Below are 24,904 nucleotides of genomic sequence, written 5' to 3' on the forward strand. Positions count from 1 at the left end.
GGTTAAAGGTTAAAGTTCAAACTGAATGTATAATAAAGAAAAGTTTTGTTTTGTCATGACATTGAAGATACATGAAATAAAAATGGAAGCAACTAATGGCCTACTACTGAAAGCTGAAAATAGCCAATCTAGTTATCAAGCTGTTCCTTAACACAACTCACCTTCTGAATCGTCATCACTGATAGAGCTGAAAGGTTCAGAGGTAATAGTTCGGTCGGATGGCTCTGAAGGGGCACCTAATCCATGTTTGTTGGAAGCACGCACTCGAAACTGGTAAGTTGAACATGGTTTCAGATCTTGAATGTGGTAGTTAAGTTCCTATAAAATAATGTGTGACTAAATAGAATTACAGAAATCATATCCCAAATTCCATTCTTTTTTAACCTTAAAACTATTTTTCGTTAACCAACAATTTATACCAGGTATAGTTATTCTTGTCTTATTCCTCCAGCCCCATTGCTGTCCAAAAAAATACTCTGACAATCTTGCTCAAAACTCATGTATTTTTTCCCTTTTAGATCTGTTTTTTAATCTGTTATGTTCTCCATGCATTTTGAACATACATGTTTGTTGGCCTCTCTATATAAAAGAAATTATTATTAATCCCTATAAACTATCTCAGTTAGTGTTTAAAACTGGTTAGTCAGACTTGTTGAAGACAGGCACAAAAGATGAAAAGAAAACTTAAATAGGCAACCAGCAGACAAAGGATTTGTCTGCAGGAGATGCTGAAAAATATGCAGGTCCCAACTGGTTTTGCACTCATCCTTAGTCTTCAAAATCATTGCCATTTTTTTTTTCAGACTTACTTGGCATTGAGGTACAACAACATCCCAGGTTGTCTGTTGTCTCATCTTAGCCTCAATGGTATAATGTGTCAAAGGGCATCCTCCAAGATAGCTGGGGGGGCTCCAGGACAAGGAGGCTGAATGTTTATTAATCTCATAAACCTGAGGTTTGCCTTGAGGTGGCCCAGGAACATCTAATGACAAGATTAAACATAAGTAGATTAATAATATTCATAATTGTGTTAATATAGAACAGTTTATTGACACGCTGATGCCCATTTGTTGAGCCACTCCTCTGTGTGATTGTTGACTAACATTGACCTTAGGGTGAGCTAGTTAGCAGTTCTATTTGGTTGTGCCATAGATGATCTCGCCTTGGATAGTTTATCTGCCTTTTCATTTCCCATGATACCAGGAAATGTCCAGGAAATCTAATAAAAAAGTTTTCAGAAAAGTGTACTTCTTGAAGTGTTGCTTCTAAAACTAAGTTCCATGCACTGAAAAAACCCAGAAGCTGCTTCTAAGAATTAGGTTCATGCACTGAAAAGTGATAAATTGAGAGACAAAAATATTACAACTGAAATTTTAAAAATTGATATAGAATTAACTTAAGCTGGAACAGTAGAATTGTATACAAGAGGCAGATTTAGTGGCATTTTAAAACAGCTATGAAGTCTTGTTTATTGTCCATACTATCATAAAATAGTCTAGCCTATTCAACATGTCAAAAATGTTATTTCCTTATAGACAACATAGGATCAGTACAGATTATGTTGGGCAGCGAAAGAGTCAGCAGAGTAACAATGCCTCAAAGAGTCCACTTCAAACAAACAAAAAGAATGTTTAAAATTGTAATGCAAACAGACCTTCAATATTTATGTTGGTTACTGATTGGTCAGTTCCAATGCTACTGCTGATACACACAAACATATTACCAGCATCAGACTGGCTAACAGACTGAATGGTCAATACACTGCTAGTGCTGTCAGTGGTGATCTCAACTCTTCCATCTGATAAAAAAAAAACAACAACAGATCCTTCAATTTTAATTTTAAACCAAGACAAATTTTTTTTACATTATTCTGTCAAAGTTCAGTGATGAATTATATCATAATCTTCAACAGAGGCAGTGCAATCTTATTTAATCACTATCTCTATACTGACACTGGATAGCAACTTAATCATCAAATTATCTATATTAAGCTTCTTCTTTATGCCATTCTAAAGCTGTTTCAACCAGGTCATCCACAGCTATTCGGACCAACTGAATATGGCTGGAAAAAAATGGCCCAGTCATGCTCAATGCATTTGAACTACTTCCCATTTTCCTTCATTAAATGTATATATGAATATTTATTAGAGATTCTTCAATTTATAAAGTATTAACCAGAAAAAAAGACCGAAAACTTTATAGAATATTTATAATTAACAAGAGTTAACAGAATTCAGAGGCACCTCAGGACAAAAGAATAACAAGAAAAATATAAAAATACTTTTAAAAAAAAAGCTTAAATTAAATGTATTGTATCAATTAGTTTAGATCAGTCATATAATAAAATGTGTAATAGATGGATACTAACAATAATAATCTGTGGAATTCGAAATATTTGTACCAATTATTTTTGTTTAGTGCATTTTCATACATTTAGCTTTCTGAATGCGCTATGATCCTATCACTTGTCTGGACCAGTTGAGAAGAGGGAAAGAAAGAAAGAAAGAAAGAAGAGGTGGGTATCTAGGTGGAGGTTACAGTCATAGCTTTCAAACCATGACATAAAAGTACAAACGATACATAATACAAAATTTAGCTTAAATACCCCAAAAAAAAAGCCAAATATAGAAACATTATACATATATATATATATCATGTCAGGGAAATAAAAAAATTCAGCCAATGCCTTCAATCATGAGTTTTAAAAAATCAGTTTTGACTGCAGGCTTGCCGCCAAAAAAACATTTGGATCTCAGACAAAGGCCTTCGCCCAACATGCCGAAAACCCTTGTCCTTTTGTAGCCGCCCCCCCCCTAACTCCGAGGCGGGTCTGACCACTAGGATTTAAAACGATCACCAGCTAACTGCTGTAGTGAACACCAGGGGTAGATAACACATTTGAACACGATAACAAAGTGATCTAGGATAAGTTGTACAAAGAGTTCATTACATCCTAAAGACACTAAAGTCTGACTATTGTGTTTATTTTTCTTTATGACCCGAGTCAATGTTTTTATAAGAACACGGCTTAAAAGATTAATAATCCGTGTACTACCTACACAATACCGTGGAAGTCACGGGGGCTAGTGAAGTATTATAATTCGTATGCCAATGTGGTTATTGACTACAGAAAACTATTAATCTTTTTGATCCTTGTAGTTCTATCGTCCAAATGGTGAAGTAGTGCACTACATTAACCTTCTTTAGTCACTAGCCTATATACAGTGCATCTATGTGTGGTGAAATGAACAAGTCGCAGTATAAATATTACAATTAAAAAAAAATGTACTTCCCTGCCTAAGCACAGGGAGGGGTTAAAGGTCAATGCCCTCCGCGACCTGGCCTCCCCCAACCCAATGCATCAGTTTTTTTAAGTGGATACACCTGGCTGTCCCCTCACCACACTCGACATTATTATTGTAACAAGACGCTTTCTGATCAGAGCCAATCTCAAATACACATCATTAAGTTGGGTCATAAGCTGAAAGTATCATGGGTTCTCATTTGAATGAGCAAACACACCAGACTACGTTCAAACTAATGCCACATTCCAATTAAAGTCACATTCCAACTTAGGCCACATTCAAACTGAGGCAACATTTAAGCTGAGACAACATTCAAGCTGAGACAACATTCCAACTGAGGCAACATTCCAACTGAGGCAACATTCTAACTTAGGATACATTCAAACTGAGGCCACATTCTAACTTAGGATACATTCAAACTGAGGCAACATTTAAGCTGAGACAACATTCAAGCTGAGACAACATTCCAACTGAGGCAACATTCCAACTGAGGCAACATTCAAGCTGAGACAACATTCCAACTGAGGCAACATTCCAACTGAGGCAACATTCCAACTGAGGCCACATTCTAACTTAGGATACATTCAAACTGAGGCCATATTCTAACTTAGGATACATTCAAACTGAGGCAACATTCTAACTTAGGATACATTCAAACTGAGGCAACATTTAAGCTGAGACAACATTCAAGCTGAGACAACATTCCAACTGAGGCAACATTCCAACTGAGGCCACATTCCAACTGAGGCAACATTCCAACTGAGGCCACATTCTAACTTAGGATACATTCAAACTGAGGCCACATTCCAACTGAGGCCACATTCTAACTTAGGATACATTCCAACTGAGGCCACATTCCAACTGAGGCCACATTCTAACTTAGGATACATTCCAACTGAGGCCACATTCTAACTGAGGCCACATTCTAACTTAGGATACATTCCAACTGAGGCCACATTCCAACTGAGGCCACATTCCAACTGAGGCCACATTCTAACTTAGGATACATTCCAACTGAGGCCACATTCTAACTAAGGATACATTCCAACTATGGCCACATTCCAACTGAGGCCACATTCCAACTGAGGCCACATTCTAACTTAGGATACATTCCAACTGAGGCCACATTCCAACTGAGGCGACATTCTAACTTAGGTCACATTCCAACTTAGGCCACATTCCAACTGAGGCCACATTCTAGCTTAGACCACATTCAAACTTTCATTTAATTAAATGGTTACAGTCCCTTTTAGTTGTTTTTATATGCCTTGTTGCAAAAGGGCTCACAAAAATTGAGCTCTTACTTCTTGTGTAAGAACACAGCAAGGGAAAGGTTTAGAAACCTTACACCCCACCCCCCAAACTCGTGTATACAATTCGCTAATTCAAACATGTTTTCGCGAAATCACTTCAATCAGTATGAAATTTAAACCGACAAAGTCTGAATAATTAAAGGCGAGTCTTATTTAGTTACATGATTTCCAACTGATTGAAAGTGCTTCTAATCAATCACTGACATAATGAACACTTTTAAAAGACCCAGGAATTAGGAATTATTTCATTGATGCATAACGGCACGGGGTCCATAGACATATCCTGAACGAGTCCATAATTCATTATGCAATATGACAGTCTGAGGAGCCACATAGCAATGCATCACCGGCCAGATATGCCAGCGGGCCGTAGTTTGGGATACCACTGATGTATAGGAGAACGTATCACAATTAAGCTTGCTGAGAAGTAATAACCGGCCAGATTTTTTTCCTTCATGGACCTAGATCTATATTCTTTGTGTAACTGGTGGAATGATTTTTATAAAAAGCAGCAGTTAATGTCTGCCTATCAATATAGTTTGACCTTCACATAGAAATGTAAATTCGAAAATAATTATACATCAAAATAGTTGTATTGTAACTTACCAAACTTTGTCTATACTTTGTATAGAAATTGTAAAAGGTTTGTTTAATAGTAAGAGAAATGTTATTTCGATTTAGAAAACAGCCAATATGGGAAATTCTCTGATAATGCAGGAGGCCTACTTTACAATTTTTGCTAAGCAGCTTATGTCAGAAGTTTGCTTTCTAACTGCACAAAATATGTTTTTTAAAAACGACGTAAATTTTAATTACAATACCATTTAAATGAGCAAGAAACTCACAAGATCCATTGTGAACAAATAGAATAAACCCTTTAAGTGAGTTGGTCTCTGTCTCGTCTTGCAGACTTTTTGTATTAGAGAACAAAGGGGGGAGGGATATATTTTAACATTGTGAGCACTGCTGTGATTGAATTAAGATTCAACTATTAATAACCTTAACTAAACAGTTGTTAAGCATAACTACCTATACATATATGTCAAGCATAGCTATCTATACAACTACACACATGTATAGCATAGCTATCTATACAACTACACATATGTAGGCCTATAGCATAGCTATCTATACAACTACACATATGTATAGCATAGCTACCTATACAACTACACATATGTATAGCATACCTACCTATATAACTACACATATGTATAGCATAGCTATCTATACAACTACACATATGTATAGCATAGCTATCTATACAACTACACATATGTATAGCATAGCTATCTATACAACTACACACATGTTAAGCATAGTTTTCTATCCAGTCACATGTATGAGGAAAAGGAGATATCGAGTAGTGATGGTACGGTTGAAACTGTATGTAGCTATTAGATCTATGCATGTGTGTTTCAGTTTGTTTTCAATCTTGTATGACCTTCTATATACGTCACCAGAGTATGCAAATGACTTGTCAGCTAAATATGGCTGTACAATGGCGACACGTGTTGTTTAGAATTCAATTTGTGATTCATAACAAACTCCAACAATCAATAGGTCTATGTGTCATCCAAACATAATCTAAAAAAAAAAAAGTTTTGTTTCATACTTTTCTTAGCGGAGCTTTAGATAGAGGAGGACAATAAATGCCATGAAAGAAGACAACTCGTTTGGGTATATTGTCTCCCTTTAATGCTTTTGCAATGCTTGATAGATTTATAGTTCAGTGTGTTGTGAGACAAAAATACACCTAACACAATCGTCATTCCAACTGCAACATATGCATGTGAGAAACGGAATTCATCTGTCAAAATTGAGAAGAGATTAAAATTGGTTCAACAAAAATGGCTGAGACGGATTTTGTGAGTCAGTTACACAGATCGGGTCTCAAACAAGACAATCCTATGTGGAACTGGGAGTCGAACACTTAGTGAGGTTGTGACAGAGCGTTGCATGAGGTTTGCGGGACACATTCTACGTCAAAATGAACTACGCATACCAAGAGTTGCGATGACATGGAGGCCAATACGAGAAAAGCGCCAACAGGGACGTCCTCGTATAACTTGGCGCCACACCTTCATGGAGGACCTCAGAAAAGTGGACACCAGGTGGGAGGAGGCTTTAGACATTGCCAACGACAGCTTGCCGCCCAATGCGCGGGAGGACCTCAGTGTAAGTCAGTAAATCAGTGTTGTATGACCGTGTTGTCCTCTATTAGTAGTTACTAGAACGTTGAAGTGGGACTATTCTAGTGAAAACCTTTTGAGATGAATATCTCGTTAGAACAAACACAAATATTATAAATAAACTATTTTTTAAAGAAAGTTTTTTTGTATTAATTATTTTGTTTTATTAATTATTATGTACATATCGATTGAGTCAAAATATTACAATGATTCCACTTCCACAGTCCGACGATTCAGTTCCAATGTTCATATTGTTAGGAATGTGACCGATGTCATTGTACACCAAATGTTTATACGTACACGAATTATTATTATAGCTTTCATACAGCGCTACTTTCATGCTTATAGCATGCTCAGAGCGCTTTTGGTCCAATCTCATTTGTGGACCAGTGGGGGGGGGGGGTATCTTGGAGTTGGTTTTCCGTGCTGCCTTTAGGCGCTCAGTAAACACAACTCTGCCCGAGTCGGGTGTCGAACCTCGAGCCCCCTTCTAGGTAGCCAAGCCAAGCCAAGTTCAAGCGCTATATAAAAGCTATAATAATAAATAACCATAAGAGAGCAGGGTAAAAGTTCTGGATGTCCAGTTCGAAGCGTAATTATCACAAATTAGATTTAATGTCCCTGCAATATCCTATTCTTCGTTCGGAAGTAACGTCAGCGGTGAAAGCAATGAAAAAAAGGAAAAATCAGCAGGAGTGGACAACATTCCTGGTGAACTTCGAAAGGTTGGTGAGAAACCATCATCAAGATCTGGCAGTCAGGAGAAAGGTCCAAGTCCTGGACTCAATCACTCATCATCATTCTTCGAAAATTTACAGCTAGATCTATGTCAAAACTACCGGACCATCAGGTCATCACGCCATAAGCCATCCCAGCAAAGTCCTTTTAAAAATTATACTAATTTGGCTAAAACCAATAGCTGACAAAATTATACCAGAAGAACAATCGAGTTTTAAACACAACACAAAGGGTCCAATGCTCAGTACACTATTTAAAAAACACTCGTTTCATATCACTGTCAGTCCCAACTCTCTAAACTTCAGTGAACTTTTAAACATCTCAAATATAAAATGTAAATAAATACATTACTTCTAAGTTTAGTTACAGACCCCAAGACGACTTACCTTCAGTTGCATCCATTGGATCTATCTCAGAAAGACGATCGTCCAAAACGGTATCCATATGTCTGACAAGAATTTTAAACTCAAACTCAACACGAGTTCGGAAATGTATTTGAACTAACAGATGGTGCCATCTTTGAATTTATAAAACAATTACACAACGTGTTGACTAGAGTCTGGCCATATGTTTACTAGTGCACAGGTGTGTTAATGAATGCACAGCTTTCTGAATGATTTTCCACCAGATAAAGATCTAGATCTAGTGTGTAAAGCACACCACAATTACGAGAACTAAGAGTCATTTTATTCCACCATCAACCAGCTCTACAACACTCGTCATGTTAGATGATGACAAAGCTAAGCCGAAAAGTGATTGCGTGATTGACATCCCAGCACACATCTCACCAAGTGTGCACATCAGTGAAAACGGTCTCATCACTAGTTGGGCCTGACACTTTCTAAAACATTGATGTCTTCAATAGACCTGGCCGATAACACTTTGATAACAATACACACTCTCGATAGCGTTCATTACATAACGCCATGACTTCCATTCATAGCACTGAACTAGATCTATATCCTACGAGCATAAAGACACGTCAATAAGGAGGGGGGTGGAGTGGGGGGATGAAAGGCAATGATGGGGAAGGGAGTAGATTCTACATAGTAAAAAAAAACAAAAACAAGGGTGCAACGACAAACGACTTCCCCAAGTCAGGTACCCATTAAGTTGCGTGGATTCGATGGGGGGGGGGGGGGGGGTAAATCCCAAATCTACTTACAGTCTTCACCGGGATTCGAACTCGAGAACCATCGCTTCGAAAGCAGCTTTACCACTTGGCCACAATCATCGGCTATATATATATATATACAGAGAGAGAGAGTTAGATAGATAGATAGATAGATAGATAGATAGATAGATAGATAGATAGATAGATAGATAGATAGATAGATAGATAGAGTTAGATAGATAGATAGATAGATAGATAGATAGATAGATAGATAGATAGATAGATAGATAGATAGATAGATAGATAGATAGATAGATAGATAGATAGATAGATAGATAGATAGATACTCTATAGTCAGTGTTTCCAAAACCGTGTTACGTGAGGCCTGAATAGGTTCCATGAAATACTGGAATAATTAACTAGTAAAAAAAATCTCTCTAAAAAACATAAGCAAAGTGTTCCGCTAAATACCTAGAATGAGACAATTCTTTCGTTGAGGAAAAAGTGTGGGGAACACTGCTCTATATTATAACCCGTGTAGAATTTGTTTCGGGTTTTGGTGCACTATGAAGTACAAAGTGTAGGTACCAATACCTAACATAGGTATACGTTTCTGGTTAAGATCCGAACACGCCCACACACAAACTGTGTCCTATTTCACTTCACACAGACACGAAAAAGAAGTATTGTTGCTAAATTTTAAAAAGAAGTCTACTAAGTCTTTATTCCAGTGGCCCACGGATCTCTGAAACAAGATTCTAGAACCGAAGCAAGTCGGCGGGCACAACTGCTCACTTGTCACAGGCCTAGCGCTAGATATTCGATACGGATATTAATTAGTTTCGTGACTGGTAGCACATATAGCACGCTCAATCGAAGGTACCCTCACTGTGATTTTAGTTCATCAATAAAATATAGGAAGTACATGTTAATTTATCCGTCTCACACACGCACATACCTGAGACTCTGGCCGTCCTGTCATTGTTTATTTCGCAATGCAATTTGATAAACGAATTTTTTCTTTGGAGTTCACACACTCCCACACATATGCACAACTTATACACACATATTGATTTTTAAATCAATCAAAGTATATATTGATATCTCATAACCATGCTCAGTTTTATGACTCTAGCCAACATTGATAAATGTATCACACATCTCGTCTCGTTATTTGATGAATACATTGAAGAAACAAAATTGACCTAATATAAAATCAGTGTCTAAAGTAGGTTTAGAACCCGATACCTTAAGAGCGGTACCCATGTATTTATCAATATGTTTTAAAAAATCCTTATGATTGGAGAAGACACAGTGGCGTACCAGGGATTTGAGGACCCGTGTGCCTTGACCTCTTTAAGGGCCCCTGCATTTTAACATTCATCATCATCATGACATGAGATAATGTACCTAATAAATATATAACGTAATAATATATAACTCAGGTTACTTCCTAAGAGTAACCCCGCACGGAATGAGTTAATCTGTGTGGAATACATGCAACAGGGTCACTTACCTATATAACAACGTGAATAACAAGATTACAAGGTAGTGGAGTAATACTTAATAGTTAATATAACACAATATTTTGGACACTCATTTGGGAGCCCGTCCTAAAGTGGTGGCCCCGGGGAAATTTTGACACCCCCTATGCGAAACGGAATTCGCGGGGCCAAGTTTGGGTAGTAAAGCGGACAATAAGTGAAATTTAAGAGTTTGTATTAGAAAATAAATTCGTCTATGCATTTTATTCATTCTTTACTACGTACAGAATTACTTTACCAGCCATGCGTGTAGCAAAGTCATACAGTGTATCATAATAATTCTGTTTCCTACATAGATCCCGCTCAATAACAAGAATTACCAAATGTTTCAATCTATCTTTGATAATTGTTGACCTCATAAGTTTGAGGCGCGAGAAGCTTCTTTCACCAGATTACATAATTACGGCTAATGCATAATGCCGTTGTTATATATCGCGCGTAGGAAGAAATTTTTCGTATATTTTGTAATTTCGGGAGGTTTTCCGGGAGCTCCTAGTAAATTGACAGGAGGGCGCGGGAAATCTGTTTTAAGTTATAATACGGTTTAATGTAATAATTTATACACCTTGGATTAGAGCGGGTCCTATGAAAGTGCGGGGCCCCCTGTGGTCGCATAGGTAGCAGTGGCCTCAGGCCGGCCCTGCGAAATAGCGGCGTATGCTACGCGCCGGTCGACTAGTATATAGATATAGATCCTGAATTATGTGTCCTATGTTTAGTGTATGCGTCTACCTTTCACGCAATTGTATGAGAAACTACTTATTATTTGTTGTTTTAAATTATGTTCCACTTATATGCATATTAAATAGATTTTTTTCTCTTTGAAAAAATATACTAACCATTTTTTTTAAATGTAGTAAATAGTATGACAGAACTTACATAACTTAGCAATAAATTTGTATGGAAAAAAATTTTTGAAAAAAAATCTAAAACCATTTGCATAGATGTGTCAAAAATATGGTTAATAGTGATCTCCCTTACTAAATAGCCTTCTGTGTTTGTTACTATTAATAGTGAATAGTTGTCAAAATGGTGTCTTCTTATGAAAAAAACTGCTTGCATAGTTGATTTTAAAATTTTCATTTTAAGAAAAGAAAAAAGTAGTTGTTGCATCAGAACTTAGAAAGGTCTAAAATATCATGATGTCGGATTTTCAATATCTTTTCTAATTTACGAGTCTAAATGGGACGGACGGACAGAGCACATAAAACTAAAGATTAAAAATTAGTGCGTAGTTCTATTGACTTCAGCAGACCCATTTGCGAAACGCAAATTTTGCCACAACTGACGCCGACAAAGCCATTGTCCGGCAAGGGTCAATTTAAGCTCTTTGTTCGCCAATAGTCTTTTTTTTTTTTTTTTTGTAATGGCTTTTCTTTTGGGTCTCAAATGTGTGTTACAAACTTTCTAAAAATAAAGTCTCCGTCTCATTTTGTCTATACCAGTGGTGAAAGAAAACTGACGCTTGGGTTAGTCTCCAAAGTGCTTTCGGAGTGAGAAGGACACGCCCACGCAATGACCCTCGTTAGGTGTCCGGTCCAGCGCAATTGTCGAACAATAAGTACTGCCTCTACACTGTTCACGTCGGCGTTTCTGCCTAGTTAGATCAATCGATATTTGATAAGATCTGTTGAGTGTAAACTTTATGAAATAAGGAACTCTCCTGACACCACTCTGGGAGAGACCTTTAGCTCTCAATGGGAGCTTAACTTATCGAACGGATCCTGCAGAGAATACCTAGAAGACAACAGAATGGCACGACACGCGACCAATATCACCCGGAATATGGGTCACCTAGTGCCAACTACAAGCTGGAGATGTCTCATGACACAGATCTACCCATCCACGTCCCACCCACACCAAGATTACGCAGGTCACTTAACATCACAACCCACTCACATGGAGTGGCCATTCTAATTTTAGTAAGAGTTCGCGTGCGAAGCGCACTTCAATATTCTCTTTGAGTTACAGATCTTCTTGTATACGTTGTACATTCTCTCTCTCTCTCTCTCTCTGTAATACATACTTCCATATTTTCTTACACTAGCTCATTCTCAGTCTTTCTTTCACACACTTTCTCTCACACATTAAGCTACCTCATTCTCTCTCTCTAACTCCCTTTAAAGTTTTGATATTGTCTCTCTTCTTAAGCCACTCATTACCCTCATTTGTAAAAATCTGTTTTGTTGTTGTTTTCACTTACTTTATTACTTTAAAAAATATCAATCTTTATTGCTTCTTTCTTTCATTCCAAGCAATCTTTTGGTGCATGGAGATTTTCCACATGACCGAAAAACTAGAAATAGCTTGTTGTTGTTGTTGTTTTATTTGTGTAACCGGTGTACAAACTAACGGAAGTGTGAAGCAGTTGTTAAAAGGTTTATGCTCATTAGTGCCGCACTGCACTGCAGAATCAACTTTGCTGAGCTCTTTCGTAATGGCACTAGGAAGGAAGCATTAAACTTTCACTCTGTGACTAACTAGCCATACAATAGGAGATTTGATACGAAGATCAACTGTCAGGCATTGAGATAGTGTTAAAATTTATGGCTCAATTTTTATTTTATTGAGTTGGCAACAGGGGAATTCAATTTAGCGTCCTTGACATTGCTTAGTTATCGTGAAACTCACCAATGTAATTTTAAAACAGTAAAATAATTGAAGTAAACAAAGTAGAATCAAATTTATAAACAAATAAATATGTTTACAAAGAGAAGATGAGTCGGAATATAATTTAGTACCAAAGTCTTCAATAAAAAAAGCTCAATGCATTGTCTGTCACATCAAATCCAAACACGACTATGTGAACTATTTCGTACGTATATAGAGAGGACAACACGTTTACTCTACAAAGCTTAATTGGAAAATGTACGTTCTAAAAAAGGTTTACCTTGGCTGTATTCGGAAGCCTCGGGAATGGTGTAAATTCTGTTGATATTCCCATTAACCCTCATGGCTGCTAGAAGTACACTGAGTGAATCAACAGGCCTGTATATAAGGTTACGACTGGGGGAGAAGGGGGAAATATGACAGTTCAAATATAAGTGGCCCAGGAGTAGAGCGAATGTGTGGTAGAATAAAGCGGTATGTAAGTACCACCTACACTGTCGGTCACCAAGTCAAACATAGAAATTAAGTGTGAACGAGAGACGGAAAGAGTTGTACACGCTGATACACACAAACACATACATACACATACATACATACATATACATAAATACATACACGCAAATACATAAACACATATGTAACATAAGAAGACTCGGGGAGTTTATCTGCCATTACCTACGACCTGGCAGTGACACATGCATCAACAAAGTCATGCTCTGCCAGTTGTCAATATAGTTCATGACAGCTTAGATCTCTCTCACGCTCTAAGACACACACATACAGGCTAGCTACCATAAATGTATGTATAAGAATCTTGGTTGACTTCTGTCATGTTTACATTGGCAATATCTATTACCAGCATAAATATGATGACCTTTCACCTGCTGGCGACGGAAGTTAAAAGGGGAAAGAAGCGGTACAAGACAGTCCGTCCAGAAAACATAGTAATGGAAAAAATACATTTCTTGTCCTCTTTATTTCTAAATTCCGCCTTAAAACCACAACTTTAAATCCAAGACTGTCCTGTTGAATTAGTTTCGATCGATTTATATTCATATCTCCCTCTATAGATCTTTCTCATTGTCACTAGTTTTTATTTCTATTCACTAGTCTTTGGGCTATTTCAATTCACTACTCTTTATTTCTACTCACTATTCTTTGGGCTATTTTAATTCACTACTCTGTATCTCTACTCACTATTCTTTGAGCTATTTCAATTCACTACTCTTTATTTCTACTCACTATTCTTTGAGCTATTTCAATTCACTACTCTTTGTTTCTACTCACTATTCTTTGAGCTATTTCAATTCACTAATCTTTGTTTCTACTCACTATTCTTTGGACTATTTCAATTCACTAATCTTTGTTTCTACTCACTATTCTTTGAGCTATTTCAATTCACTAATCTTTGTTTCTACTCACTATTCTTTGAGCTATTTCAATTCACTAATCTTTGTTTCTACTCACTATTCTTTGAGCTATTTCAATTCACTAATCTTTGTTTCTACTCACTATTCTTTGGGCTATTTCAATTCACTAATCTTTGTTTCTACTCACTATTCTTTGAGCTATTTCAATTCACTACTCTTTATTTCTACTCACTATTCTTTGAGCTATTTCAATTCACTACTCTTTATTTCTACTCACTATTCTTTGGGCTATTTTAATTCACTAATCTTTGTTTCTACTCACTATTCTTTGGGCTATTTTAATTCACTAATCTTTATTTCTACTCACTATTCTTTGGGCTATTTTAATTCACTAATCTTTGTTTCTACTCACTATTCTTTGGGCTATTTCAATTCACTAATCTTTGTTTCTACTCACTATTCTTTGGGCTATTTCAATTCACTAATCTTTGTTTCTACTCACTATTCTTTGAGCTATTTCAATTCACTACTCTTTATTTCTACTCACTATTCTTTGAGCTATTTCAATTCACTAATCTTTGTTTCTACTCACTATTCTTTGGGCTATTTCAATTCACTAATCTTTGTTTCTACTCACTATTCTTTGAGCTATTTCAATTCACTACTCTTTATTTCTACTCACTATTCTTTGGGCTTTTTCAATTTATGAAAATTCATTTCTAGTCACTAGTCTTTATTTTTAATCAGTTGTCTTTTTTTTTTCTCTTTTAAATGGGGGCTTCTTTCTAGTCACTAAACATTATTTATGTTTTCTCTGAAGATAAACAAATAGTAAGCATTGAGTCACCATATCTTTCCTAATTCAACCCACAACTAACGCCCAATTTAAGGAACTAGGTCCGATATAAGCTACAAGCTTTAATTAGATATATATATTAAAAAAAAAAGCACTGATCAGTTGAGATATGTAGTACTATGTTTGCTTACAGTGGCTTAGACCATGAAGGTAGACATCGCATGTCAACAAAGGGCAGTTATCACTAGATTTGCAGCGGTTCAACGTAGGGACAGGAAATGTAATCTTTAAAAAAAAATTCGCTAGCTCGCATGTGTTATCTTCTCTTGATAAGTGTATGTGGCATAAATTTTGCCCTTGCCGTGTAATAAAACTTTCAATAAAGATTTATGTCCCTTAATCTGGAGTTATTGCCCCATGACCTGGAAGTAGTATGCCACTAAAATAACACACAAAATGGTTATCTACCAGTTAGTCACAACGTGTGGAGCATGTGGTTTCCAATGACAACAATCTAAGAGGCCACACAGAGAGTGCTAAGAAACTAGAATTCATAAGTCAACATATTTTTTAAATAATTACATGTTATAGTCTCGTGTACACAGTAAGAATAAAAATGTGTTAGTTAAATATCGAGTAGATGTCAATATCAAGAAGCTGTGGGTAGGTCACAACAAGAAAAACATAAAAAAAAAAAAAAGCTTATATGTAATGAAATTGTATCAATTAGTTTGGATCATTCATGTAATTAAATTTGTAATAGACCTAGACCAACAACAATAAATCTGTTCCATTAGAAATATTTTTACAAATTGTTTTGTTTAGCGCTATTTCATTTTTAGCTTTCTCAATACGCTATGATCCTATCACTTATCTGAACCAGTTTGGAAAATTGTGTGTGGGGGGGAGAGATATGAATACCTGGGTGAATTTTACTGTAATCGCTTTACAAAGCTTTTATATAAAAAAAACGAGGGAAATGACCTGAATTCGAACTCATGATTCAAGCCTCCTCAAGCCTACACACTAACCACTCTGCTAGTGGGGTGCTTATGAAAGAAGAAGATTGTATAGTTATCTATTGTTTGTTTCAAACTTCCTTTAAAGCGGCGACCTATAAAGGGTACTAATTCAGCTTATACCACCACTTCAGTCAGGTATAATTTCTTTCCCTTGTTCAATATACCAAATAAAATAATTAATTAACTAATTGGTTTTTTTGTATTGACTTTTATGTTGTCAGGTAAAAGAAATAATGGTGCAAAATTTCAGCTTGATCCGAGATTGGGTGTCAGAGAAATAACGTGTTCAAACCTTTTACCAGACAAAAGACAGACAAACAGAATGAGGTAATGTAAGATTTGTAAAAAAAAAAGGTTAGGTTGAAAATCCTTTTTTTATTCCTTCAACTTAACAGCCACGCCCATGTTCTTATCACATAATATAGTTCTGTTGAAATAGAGCTATTTAGCTTTTCCTAAGACAATTAGGGATGGGGCGCTTGTTTTTTGTTTGTTTGTTGTGGGGTTTTTTTTTTCGTATATTTGCACTGTAATAATAAATCTATTTTAGAGTATTACTCTGGTAAATAAAAGCAATTACTACAAATTTAAAAAAATTAACTCGTTACGTTGTTTCATCTTCTAAGATGTTTACCGTTTTCGCGAGAGACGTGAGCAAGAAATTTAAGAAGATGGACTCAAAACGTTCTTTTGAAGAAGACATTTACAACGTCTTCGCCAATGCAATTCTAGAATATAACCGTTTGTTGTTGGTTTTTTTTTACATCAAAATAGTCAAATTTCTACCAAGGGACGTCCTGAGATTCTGTGGACGTCTTTGACGTGAACAAAACAGGCCCGCCTCAAGACGTCTTAGTGAACTGAGGATGATCTTACAATCATAGGTACGTGGGTCTACTGTTCAGAATAGGTACGTGGGTCTACTGTTCAGAATAGGTACGTGGGTCTACTGTTCAGAATAGGTACGTGGGTCTACTGTTCAGAATAGGTACGTGGGTCTACTGTTCAGAATAGGTACGTGGGTCTACTGTTCAGTATAGGTACGTAGGTCTACTGTTCAGAATAGGTACGTGGGTCTACTGTTCAGAATAGGTACGTGGGTCTACTGTTCAGAATAGGTACGTGGGTCTACTGTTCAGAATAGGTACTGGTCTACTGTTCAGAATAGGTACGTGGGTCTACTGTTCAGAATAGGTACGTGGGTCTACTGTTCAGAATAGGTACTGGTCTACTGTTCAGAATAGGTACGTGGGTCTACTGTTCAGAATAGGTACGTGGGTCTACTGTTCAGAATAGGTACGTGGGTCTACTGTTCAGAATAGGTACGTAGGTCTACTGTTCAGAATAGGTACGTGGGTCTACTGTTCAGAATAGGTACTGGTCTACTGTTCAGAATAGGTACGTGGGTCTACTGTTCAGAATAGGTATGTGGGTCTACTGTTCAGAATAGGTACTGGTCTACTGTTCAGAATAGGTACGTGGGTCTACTGTTCAGAATAGGTACGTGGGTCTACTGTTCAGAATAGGTACGTGGGTCTACTGTTCAGAATAGGCGCGTCCCACCCCTATCTAATTAAAATTTATTTGACCACGAGCCAGGAGAAAGAATTTATGAAGCTCAGAAAGCAGGAAAATTCTTGGCCTCCATACTCAATAGCTGGATAAGGGGGTAAATTTAATGGCCTTGTGGAGGGGGGCAACACTAGTCAACTTATAATAAGCACTGGCTTAGAGTTTAAACTTTTGAGACCAACAATATTTGTATATACATCACAATATTCTTATAACCCTATTGGTGGCGCGATAGGGTTAACTGTAGGTTCAGCTGACACACGTAAACTTAGGCAAATCACTCAGGTCAACGGCTGTCGATGGACAAGGGACAGTACTGCTATTACTCGCAAATATGACCCGTGTTTTGGTCATGTGATCGAAAGCCTGCGTGGACCAGAGACTTCGTGTAAGGCAGGGCAGTTCAAGACAGGACAGCAAGGAGACCGGGACTGTTAGTCGGCCAAGAAGTCGGTCCTGGCGGAGTCCTCAAGCACGTGCATAAGCAGCAGTCCAGGAAGAGATAGAGACAGTAGAGTTTAGTACGGTGATGTACACTGTAGCATTTTTAGTTGTTGATGTGTTGCCAATTGTCTAGTATCGGCTGTTTCATTAAAGTACCAGATTATTTGGGACTCTTTGTTATCAAATTGTTGATGTGCTGTGTGTTGAGCAGTTGTTAACAGAACACCTGATTAGGATAGAGAAGATCGTAACAATAACTTATTTCATACTATATAATGACAAAGTGGTGCACTCACCTGAAGCAAGCACCTCCTCGTTTAATATCCACTTGACCTCAGGGATGGGTTCACCATCGAAAGTCGAGGTCAGGGTCAACTTGGAACCCTTTAACAAGGACACAGTCTTGGGAGTCAGAGACAAGATTCTTGGCTCTCGTGAGACCGGCCCTTCGAATGAACGACTCTCTTCCCTGTTGGAGACTGAAAGAGAGAACAATACTGTTTTATAAATATGTGTGTTTTGTTTCTCAAATGTGGTCATCTATTGGACAAATGTTGAGTTCAATGGAGGACACTGAACGAAAGGGTCAAGTACGCTGACATCCATCGAACTGCTGAGTTGGTCAGTACCTTCGATTCCTCAGAATTAAGGTGCACCTTTCGTGTCTACTTAGATATTAAAACCTCTATAAAATTATTGTTTGTAGGAAACTATACGGTATACAAATGTACGCATACTTTAAAAATGTAAGAAGATAAATAAACACACTCTGAACACGCTATTCTACAGGCACAAGCCGTGCGCTTCTTCTAACTGTTGGGAATCTCAATATTTTACTTACTGCCTGCATGTTGTATTCATTAACTTCACTAAATGAGGCAACTCATTATAATTAACAACTGGTAAACAGACCAGAGAGGTGTAGTGATTAATTTTAGTCATAAGTTTACAAACTAATTCCAAGAAAACAGCATAGTATTTTTCAGTCCAATAACTTGGATCTCCACAATATAAACTGACAAACTCTCTGGCACTCAAACTAAAGAGCTCACCTTCTAGCTCCAGTCTGCAATGCGCTGACAGGCTGCCAAAAGGGTTCTTGGCCCAGCAGGTGTAGTCCCCGACGTCTTCGTTGAAAGTCTCGAATATAATTAGTTTCGCGACGCCATTGGAGTACAGAATTTCAATCTTCTTGCTGGGCTGAACAGACAAATAATAGAATAATAGAAATCTAGGAAAACAAGTAATTTGCTTTTTCATATGGTATTCATCTCGTAGTAATGCAGCCTTTTGTACGCAGGTTAAAATTAGATCATCATAAAACCGGTTACCTCCGCATGGAAGATGCAAGCAGCAGATCAAGTGTATTTAATGTCTTAAAATAGATCAACATGTATAGAGGAAGTATTAGACCTCTCTTTAGGTTCAAATTACTTGTATTGTACAGACACAAAGAATAGCAGAAACAAATCTAGCAGAAGTGTTGGTATGTGCCTCTGTACCCCCGAATTCCCGAACAGACTATTACCTAGTGCTAGTGATCATAAATTGTGTTTTTCATTTAATATACAAGTCAGTGTTTTCTTAGTCTTACAGTAAAAGTTCGACTATTTCATCACATTATTTGATTATTGTAAACTATGCGGGCTGGTGCTGAGACGGTGGCTAAAGTATGGCTACCTAATCCAAAGTTGGAATTTCGACAAATGCTGCGAATCGGAATTCGAGTTTTAGTACTTAATGGTTTAGGTGGTTGGTCTGGCCCCACGACACTCTAGTCAATCGTTGACTAAAGAAACAAATGTTTTCCTAAAGATAACTGCTCTCAGTTGATTGATACAGATATACCTGCTATATATGACACACACACTAATATCACACGTCCTGGAGATGGGAAAAGTTATGTCAGTACAAATAACAGTACAGGTGATCAGTGAGGGTTGATGTCAGTACAAATAATAGTACAGGTGGTCAGTGAGTGTTGATGTTAATACAAATAATAGTACAGGTGATAGGTGAGTGTTGATGTCAGTATAAATAACAGTACAGGTGGTCTGTGAGTGTTGATGTCAGTACAAATAATAGTACTGGTGATCAGTGAGTGTTGATGTCAGTACAAATAATAGTAAAGGTGATCAGTGAGTGTTGAATGGGAAATATCACTCTAGCCGTTTACAATTGTTCAACAGAATAAAACCATTTCCAAAGAAACCGTTCGGAACAAAAGTCAACAATTTACCTTCTACTAAAGTTTCGGTCTTGTTTTGGTACTGATAACATAATCCACACACACTCGTTCCAGCTACAGCAGTCACTGAATACAGTATCACTAGGACACTAGGAGGTCATAAAAACACACTAGATTTTGTTTTGGTGATCGGAGAACAAGTAAAGCAAGTCGGAATCTTTTTTTGTTATCACATTAGTTGTCAGTGTTTTGATCGAACTAAAGAATCAATCGTAAAACCATAATAGAGCTCAACATAAAAGACGCGTTCACAAATACATCATTCTAAACAAGCTGAAGAATCAATCGTAGGAAAATTGCAGAGTTCAACAGACAGAAACGTTCACAAATACATCATTCTAAACAAGTGAAAGAAACGTTCACAAATACATCATTCTAAACAAGTAAAAGAAACGTAACATTGAGAATGCCAGAAAGAAAATAAAAGATTTCTATAGACTTTATTTTTTTTTATGTAAACTCAGCAAAAAACTTAAGCTCTAAATATGGTAGATCTGAATATTTGTTTCATTTAAGTTTTAACTAAGTTTGTGATTTTGTACTTTGATGAGATACACAGCTACTAGACTTAGATCTTAGATTTACACTTGACGTGTAAAAGTAAATATAGTATGCAAATAAGAAGCAGAATAATTTATTACTTATTATTATGATTTAAAACGATAATTAATAGCACTGTCTAAATCGAGATTCCTCAAAAGGAAGCAAAATGTATTCTAATCCATTATTATTATTATGTTAGAAACGAACGAATATTCATTCTCTGGCGTTGCCAGGGTCCAGTTATTATTATTGTATAGTAGATAGCGGGTCTATTTGCTTCTATGCTATGCTCAGTGAGCCCTCGTCTAATCACTTTATGGACATTCAAGAGGCAGCCGGTATATATATATAATAATTTTACTCTGGTAGCGCCAGAGAATGAGTACTCGTTCATTTCTAACATAGAGAGAGAGAGAGAGAGAGGGAAGATTTCCCACCCTAACCTTTCATTAACTGTCACTCAGCTCCAGATAAATCCTGAATTAAAAATTGAAAGTCTCCCATCAGAATTCGAACTGGTAACTATTGTCTACTCCAGTACCACGACAAATTTTGAAAGTTGATGTCCCTATCTGACTCCAATATTTTCCCCAATGATTTCACTTTCCAAATAAAAAACTACTTCTGGCTTCATGTGAAAGTTGATGATGACGTAATTATGCCAAGATTCCTGGCGGAACATGTTCAAACTTTGAGATACGTCACACAACTTTAATGTAAAGCATCATAGTATAGTACCTATTTCAAAGTGATTTCAAACTGAACTCAACACGAAGAGCTCGCAATGACAACAGAAATATATTATACTCTAAATAATATTTAATATGGCCTTATAATTTGAAGTGTAAAAGTATTTCTAAAGGACGACTAAAACTTACCCTTACATATCCAATCCAATGGAATTAGTGACAACACTCAGTGTCAAGAAAACGTAGGACTTAAAAAAGTCACTAATGACTCCCTACAGTATTGTCACATTATCTATTATGTCTACCATACCTAGAGTCCTAAATTCAGAGTAAAGACAGTTTCACAGCAGAGGTTGTTTTTTTTTCTTTTTCTTTCTGTAAACTTACAGCGATTCTAAACTTTTACTTTCTGCAGTCTTACAGTGATTCTAAACTTTTTCTTTCTTTAGTCTTACAATGATTCTAATTTAATTTTTTTTTCTTTCTGTAGTCTTACAGTGATTCTAAATTATTTATAATTAGTAAAAAAAAAAGTGTTTCGTCTAATTTAGGATCAAAGTAACATTTAAAAAAAAAAAACTAATGTAATTGTGTGACAAACTCGTAGGCAGCCCCGGTGGGAAAGTCGTTCTCGGGCAATACGTTACTCACAAATTCACACCTAATTCACATTTACAACAGACACTGTAACTTGACGAGTGACATTTTATCATTAGAAGACCAACTAAGAGAAACATTGACTTAGTCGACTTATCACAACAATGGATGTCTTTCCAGTACATCCCAAGCAGTCCCTTTATTGAGTATTAATATGTTGTTGTTTTATTTCATCGTATGAACATGACACGAACGAGTCTTTTCAGTTTTTGTTTTAAATGGTTTTAAAAATATGAATACAAATACATGCTTCAGTATAACAAGGTCGCTGGTCTTTTTATCTATTTTGAACACGATGCGATACTGAGAGTCATTTATTCAGATGAACTATAAATGTGACTATTTTTATTTCTTCCCCTCGAGTCTCCACAATGTTGTTAGGAAGTATTTGTATACAGAATTATTTATCCAAATACATAGCGCTGTAGGCGGGTCACCCTTCATCACGTCTGAATATTTCTGGAGGCGGGGGTAGTTGCACCACAGTTTGAGAGACACGATAGTATCAGCACATATAAGTGAAGGGTATAACTACAAGTTCAACAGTGTCTATTTATATCTACGTGGACGCTTATGAAATGACGGTCTGTTGACTTTTTGAGAAAACACGTCCCAGGTTTAGCTTCCTCCCAAAAGTAAAACAAGTGCACGGTGCAGGAGTTATTGGCCCTAGTGCTAGCTCCTGTGGCCTTCTTCGTAGTTGAAGGCTGGGCGTGTATGTGGCTGTGTGTGGAGTGGGTGAGGGACTAGATGAGATTTTATGAAGCAAAGATAATGTTGAAGATTTGTTGTAGGTCAGTGATAGTATAGTTGTTAAGATTAAGCAAAGACAAGACGATATACCTTGTCCCAGAAGCTGAGCCCTAGAGCCCTAGATCTAGCTTATGATAAAGGGAAATAAAAAATAACGTTACATTAAAAAAAATTTACAGGATTAAAAAAAAAACAACGTACTGCGAAGAACGTAAACCTGAAATCAAAAGGGGAAGAAACAAAACAAAAATGATGTAGTTTCTTATTTGTTGTTTGTTTACATGTTCAGATTTGAAGATTGTTACATCCTAGTCTAAACCTAAAGCAGGAAGAAGGGGGTCAAAGTTCGAACCAGGGACCATCGGGACGACAGTCCAGGGCGCATACCGCACAACCAGGGGCAGCCAACGTACTTGACCGTGTCTTCTTTCCCCCCCCCCCTCCTCATATTGCAGGTTTTGAGCTTAAATCGTCAGTATTTCTATTTTGTATGTTACAAGCTTTTTTTTTTACAAAGCATAAATCGATTCACTCTGTCTGTCTGTCTGTCTGTCTGGTACAGTTTTTGTACACGTGATTTCTGCCACACCCAGTGTCGTATCAAGCTGAATCTATTTACACAATTCTTTGTTGAACCCAACAAAACATGAATTGTAAAAATCAGTTAATTCGTTATAGGTAACTAATTATTTTGTTTGGTATCGAAAAGGGAGAAATAAATGCTACTTATCGAATTATGTGACATATAGAGTTATTCCCCTTTTTTACGTTTGATACACGTTTTTTTCTCTCACTTCCCATTCTCGGATCAAGTTGAAATTTCACAAAATTATTCATTGTTGATATACATGAATCAATAAAAAAAAAAACAGTTTATAAAAAGGGAGCTTATTTCTGCAATACTGATATTATATGGCAGCAATTTTGCAGTTCTTTTCCTTTGATAAACTTTTTGATTATTTTTTTTTAAAGGATTTTTTTTTATTTTTATTTTCTTTCACTTGAATCAATTTGCTTTAGTTTTTTCGGCTGCAGTGCATGTGTATTACTTTTTCTTTTTTTTTTTAAACAATTGAAATTGTTCCTGTACTGTGGACATTGTATTCATTCTATTTAATTTATACTAGCCATAAATTACTCGCGCCCGCGGGTCTATATATGATATAGTCACTAATATATATAGTAATATGTAAAGTATATATTGCGAATGTGTGAATGTAAAAATAGTATATTAAAATATCTAATCGACCTAAATCCATTTTTTTCCTAAAAACATTTTTTTGTATATATATTTAAATATAGATCTATAGTCTAGATACTATTATAATATTTAATTGATATTATCAAGTTATGTTTCGGATTTTACTACCATATTATTGTATTGACGTAACCTTCAACCTTATGTTGTATTTTTTTTTCTATCAGAATCTTTTCTGTTTTGTTTGAGTGAGAGGATAGAGATTGAGAAAGGGGGGGGGGGTCAACGAAAATGTGCATTTAACTTTACTCTGGCTGAAAGGTAATTCCATCACTATAGAGACGTGCCAATAGATGAGTACACTTTATACAACGTTCCATACAAACTATGTGGAGGTAACTCTTAAAGTGAAATGGGGTCAATGTTAACGTAGGAGAAAGGGGGGGGGAGGAGGGACTACCGAATTACTAAGTGGAAAAAAATAATATTTGTATACATATGTACTATTACTATCAAGGACAACCATACCAAACCGCATTTTACAAAACTTAGATCAACTCAGTCTGTCTGTCTGTCTGGTTGGAATCCTCTACACGTTATTCTCACACTTCCCAATCTCTGATCAAGTTGAAACTTTGCACAATTAAGCATTGTCGATGACAACACGTGAACCAATTAACAATTTTAACCAATTAGTTAATTAATTAGTCGTAATTAATTAATTAAGTTTAATGTAGAAAATGTGCTAAGCTAACGGGAGAATTGAGTTCTTCGCTAAAAATGTGAAACGTATAAT

The 24,904-nt window shown here is 36.5% G+C and overlaps 1 protein-coding gene across 26 annotated transcripts in view; it reads right to left on the minus strand.

Annotated features, from left to right (window-relative positions):
* LOC106078342 (titin-like) overlaps nucleotides 1-24,904 on the minus strand; it is a 533,611-nt gene that overhangs the window by 12,567 nt on the left and 496,140 nt on the right. For all 26 annotated transcript variants that reach the window (XM_056014734.1, XM_056014739.1, XM_056014738.1 and 23 more), the window contains 5 exons: nucleotides 19,073-19,220; nucleotides 18,317-18,499; nucleotides 1,655-1,798; nucleotides 810-982; nucleotides 162-318 (listed from right to left, as the gene is read on the minus strand). In XM_056014734.1, coding sequence (XP_055870709.1) covers nucleotides 162-318; nucleotides 810-982; nucleotides 1,655-1,798; nucleotides 18,317-18,499; nucleotides 19,073-19,220 — 805 coding nt within the window. The remainder of the gene's footprint in view (nucleotides 1-161; nucleotides 319-809; nucleotides 983-1,654; nucleotides 1,799-18,316; nucleotides 18,500-19,072; nucleotides 19,221-24,904) is intronic.

The sequence above is a fragment of the Biomphalaria glabrata genome, chromosome 16 (genome assembly GCF_947242115.1).
Source record: "Biomphalaria glabrata chromosome 16, xgBioGlab47.1, whole genome shotgun sequence".
NCBI lineage: Eukaryota > Metazoa > Mollusca > Gastropoda > Planorbidae > Biomphalaria > Biomphalaria glabrata.